Here is a 15,717-nt window from a genome sequence, read left to right on the forward strand (position 1 = left end):
TCCTATGGAGGGAGGGGTGGGGAAAGGGGGGGAGGAGGAGGGGGGGGAGGGGGGTTAGACTTGGTCTAGTTTAAACTAAAAGGGGAATTGCCAAGCTTATTCAATAAGCAGCATTTTCATGTCATTTCTGAGAGTCTGGCCTGGAAAACGTTTCCCTGAGACACATCTCCAGTCTTGTGAAACTCTCACTGTTTGTATTAATCTTATTATTTATTATTGCCAACTCTGTGAAAAGTTTGTTTGCGTGCTATCCAGACATATCACTTCATACATGCGTGCAGTCACGCCATACACAATACCACGGGGTGTGGACGCAGCACAATACCGCAGTCTATAGTGTTACAGCGTTATAGCGCAGTGTTACAGAGACATAGTCGAGGCACTGTGCACCGGGACATTCTGGTAAATTGTAAAAACACTGATACTTGCAGACTGGGTGGCTAAGGTGATCATAGGTGCCGGTAGAAACTGAAGGACATTGAAGAAACAAGGCACTGCAGATGCTGGTTTACATAAAAGATAGAGTCTGAAGGAGGGTCCCGATTCGAAATGTTCCCTGTCTATCTTCTCCAGAGATGCTGCCCGACCCGCTGAGACCCAGGTCGGATCGAGGTCTTTCTCGTTTGTGGTTGAGAAAGTGGGATAACAAAGAGCGAGTGTGAAGATAGACACAAAATGTTGGAGTAACTCAACGGGTCAGGCAGCGTCGCTGGAGAAAAGGAATAGGTGACGTTTCGAGTCGGAACCCTTCTTCAGACAGATGAAGGTTCCGACCTAAAACTTCACCTATTATTTTTCTCCAGAGATGCTGCCTGTCACGCTGAGTTACTCCAGCACTGTGTTTTTTTGTAAATGAGTGATTGAAGCGATACAGCATGGAAACAGGCCCTTCGGCCCAACGAGTCCATGTCGACGAACAATTACAAGAACAGAGGCCAATGAACCTGCAATGTTTCTATTTCAAATTAAAGGAATTGAATCCTTGATTCAGGGCAGGGGAACAAAAAAAATGTATATCTTCAATGTATAAATTATTACAAAAATCTAGTCCAAAGATAGGAATACAAAAATCAAGACAAAGATGGGAAACAGATCTGAATATTAGCATTGATGAACCAAGTTGGGAAAGATTGTGTTTAGACAGTATGAAAAATACTATTAATGTGAGATATAGTTTAGTACAATATAATTTCTTACATCAATTATATTTAACTAAAAAAAAATTAAACAATTTAAAACCAAATTTACCTGAAATTTGTTTTAGATGCAACCAAGATGTGGGTACTTTTTTACACTCCACATGGGCATTTATTGGGAGATATTAAAGGAATATTACCAAGGTTAATTTTAGATAATTATCAGGAAAGATTTCTCAAAATAGCAATAGCAAAAAAATGTGTAGCGGTCACTTGGAAAGATCACAATGAAATAAGAATTGAAAGATGGTACGCAGAAATGCGTAGTTGTATCCCATTAGAAAAAGCTACTTATAATCTGAGAAATAGATATGATTTCTTTTTGAAAGTTTGGAACCCATTCATTTTAAAACTAGGATTAAGAATTGGAAATATATAAATTCAGGATTGTTTTGATACCCTTAATAAGAAATTAATAAGAAATTAGCCGGAAGTGTTTCCTTCTTGACTCCAGGTTTCCTTCTTTCTTTCTTTCTTTCTCTCTCTCTTTCTCTCTTTCTTTCTTTCTTTCATTCTTTCTCTCTTTCTTTCTCTCTTTCTTTCTTTCTTTCTTTCATTCTTTCTCTCTTTCTCTCTTTCTTTCTCCCTTTCTTTCTCTCTCTCTTTCTCTCTCTTTCTTTCTCTCTCTCTTTCTCTCTCTTTCTCTCCCTCTTTCTTTCTCTCTCTCTTTCTCTCTCTCTTTCTCTCTCTCTTTCTTTCTCTCTTTCTTTCTCTCTTTCTCTCTTTCTTCCTCTCTTTCCCTTTTTTCTAACTGGGGGTGGTGGGGAAGGGGGTTGTGGGTGGGGAGATAATACAGAACAATACATGTATAATTGAATTTATAATGTAGGTATCATTGGGTACTATGAGTTGTAACATGTATGTGCTTTGTTAAAATTTAAATAAAAATAACATTTTAAAAAAAGAAACAGAGGTCAATGAACCTGCAAACACGCGGGACGTGCGAGAACAGCGGGGTCGCAGTGAGAACTTGCAAACTGGGTCAAACCATCGCACCTGGGTCTCTGGCGCTGTCTCCCCGCTGTTCCACCATATCGGACAAGAGCGGGTAACATCTGATTACAAGGAGTGAGTGCTGGAAGTTGTGTAGCTGAGCTCAGGAGTGCTGTGATTCCAGGGGCGGTGAATCTGAGCGGCAGCGACATAGAGACAGCGATGCCTCTGCCAAGCGCTGGGTGCAAGTGGGGAACACAACGACCCCCCATTGCTGCCTCCTCCCGCTCCCTCTTACCTCCATGAGACTCTCGTGGGGCTTCTTCAGATCCAGGAGGTGCAGGTGCCCGATGATGGGCAGAGGATGGGGTCCCGGGGGGAGGTTGAGCGCTCCAGGGCACTTCGAGCCGCGGCGAAAGTAAAGGAGGAGCGAGAGGGAGAGGGCGCCGAGGATCAGTAAAGTGGCTGCGTCCAGCGGGAAGGCGCTGCCCAACGCCATCTCTGGGCTCCCCTTGACTTCCCACTCCTGCCAGCGACCGCCCCAGAGCAGGGTCCCGGGCCGCAGTCGCTCTCAGTTAACCTGACAGTTAAAGGTGTCAGCGGGGGGGCGGCCACCAGAGAGGAGCCGCCTCTTGGCTGCGGATTCAGTAAAGTGGTGCCAGGGCAACTAACGTTGGTGGCGTCTCAGGGTGTGCACGTCTCCGTCTGAGTCAAAGGCAAAGCAGGCAAACGTAAGGAAGCTTGGCTGACCAGGGAAGTTGTGGCGTTGGACAAAAACAAGAATGGTGCATGGGGCAGGTTTCTGCAGCTGGGGTCAAGTGCAGTCTTGGAGGAGTTTCGGGAACTACGGAGTAAACTGAAAAAGGAGATCAGAAGGGCAAAAAGGGGCCAGGAGATAGCTCTGTGGGGAAGGATTAAGGACAATCACAACAGATTTTATAAACACATCAGGGAGAAAAGGGAGAGAGAGAGTGTGGGACCTCTCAGGAGTCAAAGTGGTCACCTCTGTGTGGAGCCACAATAGATGGGCAAGGTCCTCAATTAGTATTTCTCCTCTGTATTTACCGAGGAGAAAAACAGTAGGACGGAGGAACTTGGGGCTGTCAATGAAAGTGTATATCCGAAGACATTGCGGGAAACTCGAGAGGAAATTGCAGGAGCCCTGGTTGAAATTTACGAGTCGTCCTTAAATATAAGAGAGGAGCAGGAAGACTGGAGGGTGGCAAATGTTGTGCCTCTTTTCAAGAAGGGCTGCAGGGAAAATGCTGGGAACGATAGGCTGGCTCCATGGAAGGAAGCAGAGGGCGATGGTGGAAGGTTGCTTCTCGGACTGGAGGCCTGTGGTGTGCCTCAGGTTTCGGTGCTGGATCCTTTACTGTTTGTCATATCATATCATATCATATCATATACATACAGCCGGAAACAGGCCCTTTCGGCCCTCCAAGTCCGTGCCGCCCAGCGATCCCCGTATATTAACACTATCCTACACCCACTAGGGACAATTTTTACATTTACCCAGCCAATTAACCTACATACCTGTACGTCATCTACATCAATGGTTTGGATGAGAACATACAAGGCAAGATTAGCAAGTTTGCTGATCATACTAAAGTGAGTGGTTTTGCAGATAGTGAAGATTGTTGTGAAAGATTGCAGCAGGATCTGGATCGATTGGCCAGGTGGGAAAAAGCTTTTGAAAGGCAGAAGGAGACAAAGTGCCATATTCCAAAGAAGAAAACCAATTTCTACATAAAGATGTTATCCCACAGATTTCCCTTGAATCATTTGTCCAACATTTTTAGATTGTCACACCTTGATCCATCTGCGAAGATGAACAGCTCTTTCCACAAATTATCACAAGAAAAAAAAAGTCACAGCATTTATGTTAATTTCAGACTGAGGAAGAATTTAAAATCGTTGAAGGCAACAGGTTATACAAATAAAAGCAGGTTACATAATTCTGACAGTATTTGTGAATTTGCTTCATGTTGAAAGGCATGTTTATATTCATGAACATGTTCATCTTGCTAAATTGAGTGCAGGTTGAAAGTTAAAGAGCTGATATCACAGATTATCATTTATATTGATCACAAAATATCATCAAACAGATTGAAGGAATGTTATTTTCCAAATTTTGGTGGACTGTAAGATTCGGAATGGCAAACGTCCGGTGACTGACTAAATCATCCACTAAGTGCTGGAGTTTCACTGTTCATGGTGTGTCCCAGTTGAAGGCTCGTTTCCATTGAAGTCATGGAGGCACCATTGATTGCTCCGCTAGATTCAGCCCCATGACAAATGCAACATTCAACAACAAAATCTCACACGCACATTCTTTGAAATGTTTCTGAGAATAATGTAAAGGGGTAAAACTGAAGCAAAGGATGTGTTGACATCAGCGACAAACAGCGCACACGTTTTGGTACTTCGGGAATGATGTGAAGCCCACACCAGATACAAGCTCCAGATTGTTCACATTCGGGGGGACTTGAAACCGGAACTTCTGTATCAGAGTGGTAAAGAACAGGAAGAGCTCCACCCTGGCCAGGGATTCTCCAGCACAGGCCCTGCGTCCTGCAAAGGCACAAAGATGTCAACGTAGCCCCACAAAAACAACGTTTGATTGATTGATTTAAAGATACAGCATGGAAACAGATCATTGGCCCACTGAGTTCACGCTAACCATCGATGTTCTATATTATCCCATCCGCTCCCTGCACACTAGGGGCAATTCTACATTGGTCATTTAACCTGCAAACCGCATGTCTCTGGGATGTGGGAAGAAACCGAAGGAACCGGAGGAAAACCATTAGAAAGAAGAAGGGTCCCTACCTGAAATGTCAGCTGTCCATTCTATCCACAAATGCTGCCTGACCCACCAATTTCCCATGTTTTAGGTTAAGATTCAATAAGAATCTCAGCTGCAACTTTTTAACACAAAGGGTGCTGGGTAGATGGAACGAGCTGGCAGAAAAGGTAGTTGAGGCAGGAACTACAACAACATTTAAAAGACATTTAAATAGGTACATGGATAGGATTTTTTGTGGGATATGGGCCAAATGTGTGCAAATGGGACTAGATGCGGCATCTGGGTCAGCATGGACAGGTTGGGCTGTTTCCTGGGCCTGTTTCCATGTTGTATGATTCTATGACTCTATTTCCATCATCCTCCGATCTTTATTTTACTCAGGCAAATGACTTGCCATAAATATTGCATTTCCCTCCATTAGTTAAGCTTAGGGCCGGGGGAAATTTAGTTTAGATTTTCATTGTGATATGTACCGAGGTACAGTGAAAAGCTTTTGTTTGCGTGCTATCCAGTCAAAGGTAAGACTATACATGAATACAATCAAGCCGTTCACAGAGCGCAGATAAAGGATACATTAAAGAATAAAAAGTGTAAAGTCCAAAAGGATGTAAAATCTTCCAGCGTAGAGTGCAAACATGGAGAAACGCCTTACCCATGGAGAATGGAGCAAAAGCATCTCTCTTCACAAACTTCCCGTCAGCATCCAGAAAGTTGGAAGGGTTAAAGTCTCTTGGGTTTTCCCACTGAGTTTTATCGAAAAGCACCGAGGTCAGCAAGGGGATCACGGGAGTGTCCTGAAAATATAATTTACAATCGCTGTTGGTATTCTGTTTGTAAAGCATTGCTGAAAATACGTGCACAAGAATTAACAATCTTGGCAGCATTTCCACTCTTCTACCTCTGCTACATCACCAATTTCCATCACTCTGCCAAGCTCTTCACCCTCAGTGACATTAACCTCTGGAATTCTTTCTCGAAACTTCGCTGTCTCTCTACCACTCACTCCCCTTAAAGATCCTTCTTAAGACCTCCATCTTTTATCAAACTCGCCCCAATATCTCATTCAGGGGGGCAGTGATAAAATGTTGGCAGGTAAAGTTCCAGAGACAGACCCTGGGATTTTTAACTACATTTTTTTTCTATTAATTTTTTTCCCAGGATGTGGGCATTGTGGCAAGGTCAGGTGGCATTTGCCCATCCCTAAATGCCCCTGACTTGAGGAAACAGCGAGGAGTCGATAACTATTTTGTGCAGATGTCCGCACCAGGTATATGTCCACACCCACAATGATTTTCTCGATTTGAACTTGCATTTATCTTTCCCCTTGAAGTTAATGTCATTCATGACTAATAAAACATCCTCCTCATTGCAGTAGTAATGTGATCTTATGTTTTAACAAGTTATTACTTCAAGGAAAATTCAGTAAATAAACAAGACAGGAGTATACAGACACCAAATGGCATTTTAAGAGAGATAAATGTCCTACCAAGCTGAATGTTTTCAGATGAATTCTGCTATAAAAGGTTCACCAGTGTACAAGTTATCTATCCACTCACTCCATCAACTTTCTTTCAAAAGCAGTCGATACACCAGAGATGATGTTATATAAAACTACACAAATAAATTTATGAGCCCAAGACATCAGCAATCCACTTGTTCCATCCATGGAGTAAATATCACAATATCAGGAGCCAATGAGCCACCCACTTCCTTTATCTACCTTTGGGATGAAATATCCTTGAAAGTTTACGTCTGCTGTTGTTGAATGCATGAAGTTCATTGGGACAATGTTGCCAAATCTCTGGACTTCATGGATCACCGCGTTGGTGTAGGGCAAACTCGTCCGGTCTTCAGCTCTGGGCGACCGTTCTGACCCAATGATACTGATGATTTCCTCGTGAACTTTCTCTGGAAACCAAGGGAATTGTTAAAGCACTGGGCGGCAGGGCTCGAGCTGGGATTCACACACGGGACGCACAGTAATCAATCAGACCGCTCCTCACCCTGTACGTGGGGGTACTTCATCATCAGCAGCATGGCCCAACGAAGTGTGGTGGAAGTCGTCTCCATCCCAGCACCAAACAGGTTGACTGTCGTGTGGAGCAGATTCTTTTCATGGAAATATGTGTTTGGATTACCTGACTCCTGCAGTAGATTAACAGAGCAAAGACCCAGAAATTACGTTGGGACCAGGAGTACACACCAGAGGCCCTTCGGCCCACTGACTCCACGCTGACCATTATTCACCTGTTTACACCAGTTCTATGTTATCCCACGTTGGCATCCACTCCCTACACCAGGAGCAATTTACAGAACGCAAATAACCCACAAACCCAGGTGTCTTTGGGATGTGGGGGGAAAGTGGGTTCCGCAGAGTAAACCAACGTGATCTCATGAGAACCTGCAAATATCACACAGATTGACAATAGACAATAGGTGCAGGAGTAGGCCATTCGGCCCTTCGAGCCAGCACCACCATTCAATGTGATCACGGCTGATCATTCTCGATCAGTACCCCGTTCCTGCTTTTCCCCATACGCCCTGACAACGCTATCCTTAAGAGCTCTATCTAGCTCTCTCTCTTGAATGCATTCAGAGAATTGGCCTCCACTGCCTTCTGAGGCAAAGAATTCCACAGATTCACAACTCTCTGACTGAAAAAGTTTTTCCTCATCTCTGTTCTAAATGGCCTGCCCCTTATTCTTAAACTGTGGCCCCTGGTTCTTGACTCCCCCAACATTGGGAACATGTTTCCTGCCTCTAACTTGTCCAACCCCTTAATAATCTTACATGTTTCAATAAGATCCCCTCTCATCCTTCTAAATTCCAGTGTATACAAGCCTAGTCTTTCAACATATGAGAGTCCCAGACTGCACCCGAGGTCAGGATCGAACCCGGGTCTCCAGCGTTGTGAGGCAGTTACCGTACCGGTAATGCCACTGTACTGACCTATCCTGTCACCACCAGCTTCGTTAAATGCCACCATTGCCAGCAAATCAATAATGTTCGAGCTCAGTTGAATAGCTACAGTTTCTTTGAAGCAAACTCATTATACAAAATCTACCTCTTCTTAATGGGGAGGTGTGGAGTCCATACCTGGCGCTGTTTTAACAAGAACACATCGACGAAGCCCCTTGGGTTGTTTGCATCCAGTGTCTGATCATTTTCATTTATAAAGTTGTTGATGATTCCACAATTTGACCTAGTATTTTGCAGCAATTTCTTGCGAGATCCAAGAAGAAATCCCAGTATAGGAAATGCATTGTAAATCTATAACATAAAATCATGAGTATTAACATCAAAGCAAACAATTGATAGCCAATACCTGAAATCTACAGATAGCCAATACCTGGTCTACAGGTAATAAAGGTATAAAATCTTTAAAATTTAGGAATTATTCAAAGATTGATTGTGCTTGTTAGGTTTACTTTAGTTTAGAGAAACAGTGCAGAAACAAGCTCTTCGTGTCCACACTGACCAACGAACCCCACACATTAACACTATCCTACACATACCAGGGACATTTTACACTTACTGTATAGCAAGTATACAATCCCAAGCCAATTAATCTACAAACCTGTACGTCTTTGGAGTGTGGAAACCAAAGATCTCAGAGAAAACCCATGCGGTCAAACTCCGTACAAACACCCATGGTCGGGATCGAACACGGGTCTCTGGCGCTGCAAGCGCTGGAAAGTAGCAACTGTACCACTGTGCCACCATGTTGCCCCAAGTGCTTAGACTAAATATATATCTGGAATTTGTTTTTTATTGTCATTGTTGTGCTTATCAGGAATATAATGTCTGAAAGCCCAGGTCCCATTGAGCCCCAAGGTTCAAGTCCACCCAACCATCTCCCTCTGTCAAACCACAGGGTTGGGACACAGTGAATCAGCTGTTCCTCAGACAACATGTGACAAACAAGTTGGTGAGTCAGTCGGACAAGCAGCTTTTTCTTGTTAATTGAGGGACAGATACTTAGAGCCCCCAATCAAATCAATGATGGAAGGCTGTTTATCGGACTGGAAAGCCGTGACTGGTGGTGTGCCTAAGGAGTAGGTGCTGGGCCCACTGTTGATTGTCATCTATGTCACCGATTTGGATGAGAAGCTAGAAGGCACATTTAGTAAGTTTGCAGAGGTGGTGGAGACGGTTATCAACAATTACAGCAGGAACTTGATCAGCAGGTAAGTGGAGTTCAATTCAGATATGTGGTCGGTATTGCATTGTCGGATGTCATACCAGGGTAGGATTTTCACAAAGAATGCAAGGGCCCTGGGGAGTGTTGCAGAATGGAGGGACCAAGGGGTACCAGTATATAGTTCCCGATACTGGCAAAACAGGTAGACGGGGTGGTGAATAAGGCTATTGGAATGTCGTCTCTTCATCAGTAAGGGCATTGAGTATAGAGATTATGCAAGATATTGGTGAGGCCAATAGTGGAGAATTGTGTTCAGTTTTGGTGACCCTGCGGTTAGAAAGATGCCTTTAATCTGGAAACTTTGCAGAAAAGTTACCAGGATGTTACCAGAACCCAAGGGACTGTGTTAAATGGAATGGTTATGCAGGCTAGGACATTATTCATGAGATCATAAATCATAAGTAATAGGAGCAGCTTTAGGCCATTGGGCCCATCAAGTCTACATCCCTCTTTTTGTATTCTAGCCCTCTTGAAATAAATGCTCTTGAAAAAAATATTCCTTGGAGCATTGAAGATTGAGAGGTGATCTTACAGAGTTGTTTAAAATCATGAGGGGCTTAGACGCAGAGACCAGGTGGGAGCTGCGATGCGGAGACCATGAGGGGTGATCTCCAAGGTGGAGTCAGGGCGCGTCTGTATTTGGCACCTATGGGGTAACATTTTGACACAGATGGTGGTACGTCTATAGAACAAGCTTCTGGAGGATTTATTGGAAAATATCTGCAATCTCAGTGAAAGATAAGGTTTACCTGTATCGTAGGGGAACCGGCAAGTTGTATGTTTTCATTACTTCCTTTGACTAAAATGTTGAACCTTTCATCGTCGTAATCAAATCTATCACCAAAAACTATCGAGCAGATTATATTGGCCACAGCAGCGTTCAACTTGAAGGTTGGATTAAATTCTTGGCCTGAAGAAATACGCATCATTCACGTTAGTGACAAACAGTGTAAACCAATTCACATTTATAAGGCATCCTGTTCAGTCTCTTTTTACTGATGTCTGACACTTGACTTCAGTGGCAAGTTTTAAATGTTGCTTTTAATGCAGTAATTCTTCAAGGGCTAAGAGGCATATCAAGAGTGCTGAACCCTGGTGGTTATGTTACCAGGGAAGTATTTGGAAGCATGGAGGTCTGTGCCAGAGAAATTAGTTCAAATCCCACAGGAGAATAGAAATTCAACTAGTTAATAAATCAGAAACAGATTACTGGAATCAGTAATGGGGATGATGAACTTATGAGATTGTTGTTAAAACAACTCATCTAGATCTGAGGCTAAATGCAAATTAGAGGAACAGCATCGCATATTCCGTTTACAAGCCAGTGGTATGAATATTGAATACTCTAACTTGAAATAACCCCAGCATTCCCTCTCTCCATCCCTCCCCCACCCAAGTCACACCACCTTCACGTTTTCACCCAGCAAACAGTTAACAATGGCCTGTTTCCTTTATCATTCATTTGTTCCATATCTCTCTACATCACCATCTATTTATCTTGTTTTCCTTTCCCCCCCGAATCTCAGTCTGAAGAAGGATCTCAACCCTAAATGTCACCCATTCCTTCTCTCCAGAGAAGCTGCCTGTCCAGCTGAGTTACTCCAGCATTTTGTGTCTATCTTCTAGTTCATTGATGACCTTCACAGACAAAATTTGCCATCTTTTCCCAGTCCAGTTGATGTACAACTCCACATACTTGAATGTAGTTGACACTTAACTGTTTCCTCAGTTGAGGAGCAATAACAAGTGGACATTGCCATTGATGTCCACATATCTGAATGGAAATCAAACCATTTAATACATGCTAAAGTGGAGTCTTTAAATTCACTTGAGAGGCGGGAAAAAGAGCTGAAAAGCTGAAGCGAAAACAAGAAAAATTCTGGAAACACTCAACAGGTCAGGTAGCATCTTTGGAGAGTGTACCAGTGAGCAGGATTAACTAGGGGCAGAACTAACACAAAGTGATGAATTGAACAGTCATTTTCTTCAATAGGTATTTCTTGGATTCTTTATGAATCTTAAATTATAAATTATTAGTAGGCAGAGGAGAGTTGATCAGTCTGCCTCCTGATTTAGATTCACCTTTGTGGGATTCAAACATTTTAATGAGGAAATGGGTTTCTTCAGTGATTTTATCTTCGATAGTTTTCCTGCCCATTCCAAAGTCGCGCAGAGTGGATACAGTGAACCTTCGCATCTGCTTCCAAGAGTCCCCATGACCAAAGATGATGCCTGCAATTAGATCCATCAGTGTGACATCTTGTCAAAGCAACTTGCAACCAAGGTAAAAGTGAGCCTCTCTTTTAAATGACAAAATGTTAATAGAAAACAGTGGACAAAGAAGGAAATAATTATTTTAACGTGGTGCAGACCATAGAGCATAGAGGATAGAACAGTGCAGCACAGGAATAGTCCCTTCGACCCACAGTCTGTGTCGAACATGATACCAAATTAACATAACCACATCTACTTGTATCCCTCCATTCCCCGTCCGATCACGTGTCTGTCTGTCTGTCCCAAATGACACAAACATGTCTGCTACCATCACCATCCCACAATGCATTGCAGGCATCCACCTCTCTCTGTGTAAAAAAACTTGCCTTGCATTTCTCCTTTAAACCTTCTCTCCTTTAAAGTGATGCAGTCAACTTCGTGAACCTCGCAAATATTTCCTTTTACTTTTAATAGCCAAGAAAGAGAATAGATTACGTAAATAGTGGGATTTTCAGGAATGTTTCCGAGAGCCAGCAGAGACAGGCTGAATGATCTCATAGTTGAAAGAAAGATACTATACCTCCTCAGACTAAGTTACAGTCAGCCTGAGATTGTGTAACAAAAATAGTGAAAGTGAGAAAGATAAATTAGTTAAAATTGGGAAAGAGGGTGTTTAGTTTAGAGACACAGCATGGAAACAGGCCCTTCAGGCCACGGAGTCTGCGCCGACCAACAAACACCCCAGACACTATTTCTATGTGAGACCAGTTTTACATCCTACATACTCGGGCAATATTCAATTATCCCACAACCCTGAATGCATTTGGAGTGTGAGAGGAAACCGGAGCACTCACAGCAAACCCACACGGTCACAGAGAGAACATACAAACTCCACAGACAGCACCCGGATATCTGGCGCTGTGAGGCAGCAACTCTGCAGCTGCGCCATTTGCCACCCGGTGCTTTATTAGTTTGTGAAGCAGTCTTACATTAAATCACCAAGTGATTGGTTTCATGTATTATGTGATTAAATTCAGCACCGTTTGCTGACGATTGGTTACCAATCTCACTTAAAGAATAACGCGTTGGCCAAAGTCCTTTAAAGCTTTACACCTTAGCAAAATCAAGCATTCATCAAGACTCCAGTTAACTGAACCAAATGAGGATGAAACTAATTGTTAAAAGTTCAACAACAATGCAGATGAGTTACCATGACCATTGGCCACGTCTTCAAATATTGGGACATGAGCTCTTCCTCCAAACACATCGGGATGGTTGATGAGAGCATCCTTCACGGTCTCGTATCCAGTCAAGACCACAGCCTTCATGGTTCCAAGCTTGATGCTGAAGATTGGGCCGTACTTCTCAGACAGCTTAAACAGGAGGAACAAGATCCCATGAACAATTAATAACTTTCTTTATTCTTTAAATGTATTAATTCATTGGATGAGGCCAACCCTTTGATATATCGTCTATTCCTCATTAACCTCCAATGAGGAATGAGGGTGGAGTTGCTGCCTTACAGCCCCGGAGACCTGGGTTCGATCCTGACCACGGGTGCTATCTGTACAGAGTTTGCACGTTCGCCCCGTGACCGCTTGGTTTCCTCCAGGCGCTCCGGTCTCCATCCATATTCCAAAGACATGCGAGTTTGTAGGTTAATTGGCTTCTGCAAATTGCCCTTAGTGTGTACGTGGTGTACGTGAATTCCCAGAAAACCTTTGACAATGTGACACGTGACTGGCTTATCAGCAACATTGAATCACGTGGTGCAAATCGATTATGGTTGACAGTAGAATAGATAAATGCGGAGGGGGGGGGGGGGGGGGGAGTGTGGGGGGGTTAGTTTTTGGTCAGCGGTTGTTCGTCAGACTGGAGGAAGGCAAATTCTGGTGTTCCCCAGTGATTGGATTCGTAGCAATTTTGTTTTTTGATCCTTATTAATGCCTAGACTTGGAGGAACAAAGCACAATTTCTAAATGTGCCAGACATAATGACACAGAACTTTGTGCAGAGGGTTCATGTTCAAATGCGATGTGTGGCCAAGTGATTTTACAGAGAGTGGTGACTGCATGGACGCACTGCCAGGGTTGGTGGTGGAGACAGATACAACAGTGGCGTTTCAGATAGGCACATAGATATGCATTACATGTAGGCAGTGGAGTTTGGTTAACGGCATCATGTTCAGCACTGATATCGTGGGTTGAAGGACCTCTTCCTGTGCTATACATCTCTATATCAATACACTAAAACTCTCGTTTGTTTGTTTGTTTGTTCCTGAACTACAGCCAAAACGGTACACGATAGCGCGACAATTTTAGGTCCACCTTGCTGGAAGAAGTTTCATCGAAATCGGAGTTATATTTTAAAGTTATTCACATTTAAAGTTTAAATCTATCCCTATGGAGGGAGGGGTGGGGAAAGGGGGGGAGGGAGGAGGGAGGAGGGGGAGGGAGGGGGGGGAGGGAGGAGGGGGGGGGGAGGGAGGAGGGGGGGGGGGAGGGAGGAGGGGGGGGAGGGAGGAGGGGGGGGGAGGGAGGAGGGGGGGGGAGGGAGGAGGGGGGGGGGGGGGAGGGAGGAGGGGGGGGGGGAGGGAGGAGGGGGGGGTTAGACTTGGTCTAGTTTAAACTAAAAGGGAAATTGTCAAGCTTATTCAATAAGCAGCATTTCCATGTCATTTCTGAGAGTCTAGCCTGGAAAACGTTTCCCTGAGACACATCTCCAGTCTTGTGAAATTCTCACTGATTGTATTAATCTTATTATTTATTATTGCCAACTCTGTGGAAAGTTTGTTTGCGTGCTATCCAGACATATCACTTCATACATGCGTGCAATCACGCCATACACAATACCACGGGGTGTGTACGGAGTACAATACCGCAGTCTATAGTGTTACAGCGTTCTAACGTAGTGTTACAGAGACATAGTCGAAGCACTGTGCACTGATACTTGCAGACTGAGTGGCTAAGGTGATCATAGGTGCCGGTAGAAACTGAAGGACATTGAAGAAACAAGGCACTGCAGATGCTGGTTTACATAAAAGATAGAGTCTGAAGGAGGGTCCCGATTCGAAATGTTCCCTGTCTATCTTCTCCAGAGATGCTGCCCGACCCGCTGAGACCCAGGTCGGATCGAGGTCTTTCTCGTTTGTGGTTGAGAAAGTGGGATAACAAAGAGCGAGTGTGGAGATAGACACGAAATGTTGGAGTAACTCAACGGGTCGGGCAGCGTCGCTGGAGAAAAGGAATAGGTGACGTTTCGAGTCGGAACCCTTCTTCAGACAGATGAAGGTTCCGACCTAAAACTTCACCTATTATTTTTCTCCAGAGATGCTGCCTGTCACGCTGAGTTACTCCAGCGCTGTGTTTTTTTGTAAACGAGTGATTGAAGCGATACAGCATGGAAACAGGCCCTTCGGCCCAACGAGTCCATGTCGACGAACAATTACAAGAAACAGAGGCCAATGAACCTGCAATGTTTCTATTTCAAATTAAAGAATTGAATCCTTGATTCAGGGCAGGGGAACAAAAAAAATTATATCTTCGATGTATAAATTATTACAAAAATCTAGTCCGAAGATAGGAATTCAAAAATCAAGACAAAGATGGGAAACAGATCTGAATATAGCATTGATGAACCAAGTTGGGAAAGATTGTGTTTAGACAGTATGAAAAATACTATTAATGTGAGATATAGTTTAGTACAATATAATTTCTTACATCAATTATATTTAACTCCGAAAAAATAAACAATTTAAAACCAAATTATCTGAAATTTGTTTTAGATGCAACCAAGATGTGGGTACTTTTTTACACTCCACATGGACATTTATTGGGAGATACTAAAGGAATATTACCAAGGTTAATTTTAGATAAATATCAGGAAAGATTTCTCAAAATAGCAATAGCAAAAAAATGTGTAGCGGTCACTTGGAAAGATCACAATGAAATAAGAATTGAAAGATGGTACGCAGAAATGCGTAGTTGTATCCCATTAGAAAAAGCTACTTATAATCTGAGAAATAGATATGATCTCTTTTTGAAAGTTTGGAACCCATTCATTTTAAAACTAGGTTTAAGAATGGAAATATATAAATTCAGGATTGTTTTGATACCCTTAATAAGAAACTAATAAGAAATTAGCCGGAAGTGTTTCCTCTTGATTCCAGGTTTTTGTTTTTTCTTCTTTTTTTCCTTCCTCTTCCTCTTCCTCTCTCTCTTCCCTTCCTCTCTCTCTCTCTCCCTTCCTCTCTCTCTCCCTTCTCTCTCTCTCTCTCCCTTTCTCTCTCTCTCTCCTTTCTCTCTCTCTCTCTCTCCCTTTCTCTCTCTCCCTCCCTTTCTCTCTCTCACTCTTTTTCTCTCTCT

At 43.3% G+C, this 15,717-nt stretch overlaps 1 protein-coding gene across 1 annotated transcript in view; it reads right to left on the reverse strand.

Annotated features, from left to right (window-relative positions):
• Positions 1-15,717, reverse strand: part of LOC144591465 (uncharacterized) — a 29,079-nt gene that overhangs the window by 11,879 nt on the left and 1,483 nt on the right. Inside the window, exons 2-10 of the mRNA XM_078395624.1 lie at positions 12,564-12,726; positions 11,222-11,371; positions 9,889-10,049; positions 8,035-8,208; positions 6,942-7,083; positions 6,659-6,846; positions 5,591-5,732; positions 4,530-4,703; positions 2,428-2,699 (exon numbers count right to left, since the gene is read on the reverse strand). Of these exons, the coding sequence (XP_078251750.1) occupies positions 2,428-2,699; positions 4,530-4,703; positions 5,591-5,732; positions 6,659-6,846; positions 6,942-7,083; positions 8,035-8,208; positions 9,889-10,049; positions 11,222-11,371; positions 12,564-12,726 (1,566 nt within the window). The remainder of the gene's footprint in view (positions 1-2,427; positions 2,700-4,529; positions 4,704-5,590; positions 5,733-6,658; positions 6,847-6,941; positions 7,084-8,034; positions 8,209-9,888; positions 10,050-11,221; positions 11,372-12,563; positions 12,727-15,717) is intronic.

This window comes from Rhinoraja longicauda, unplaced genomic scaffold (assembly GCF_053455715.1).
Source record: "Rhinoraja longicauda isolate Sanriku21f unplaced genomic scaffold, sRhiLon1.1 Scf001055, whole genome shotgun sequence".
Lineage (NCBI taxonomy): Eukaryota > Metazoa > Chordata > Chondrichthyes > Rajiformes > Arhynchobatidae > Rhinoraja > Rhinoraja longicauda.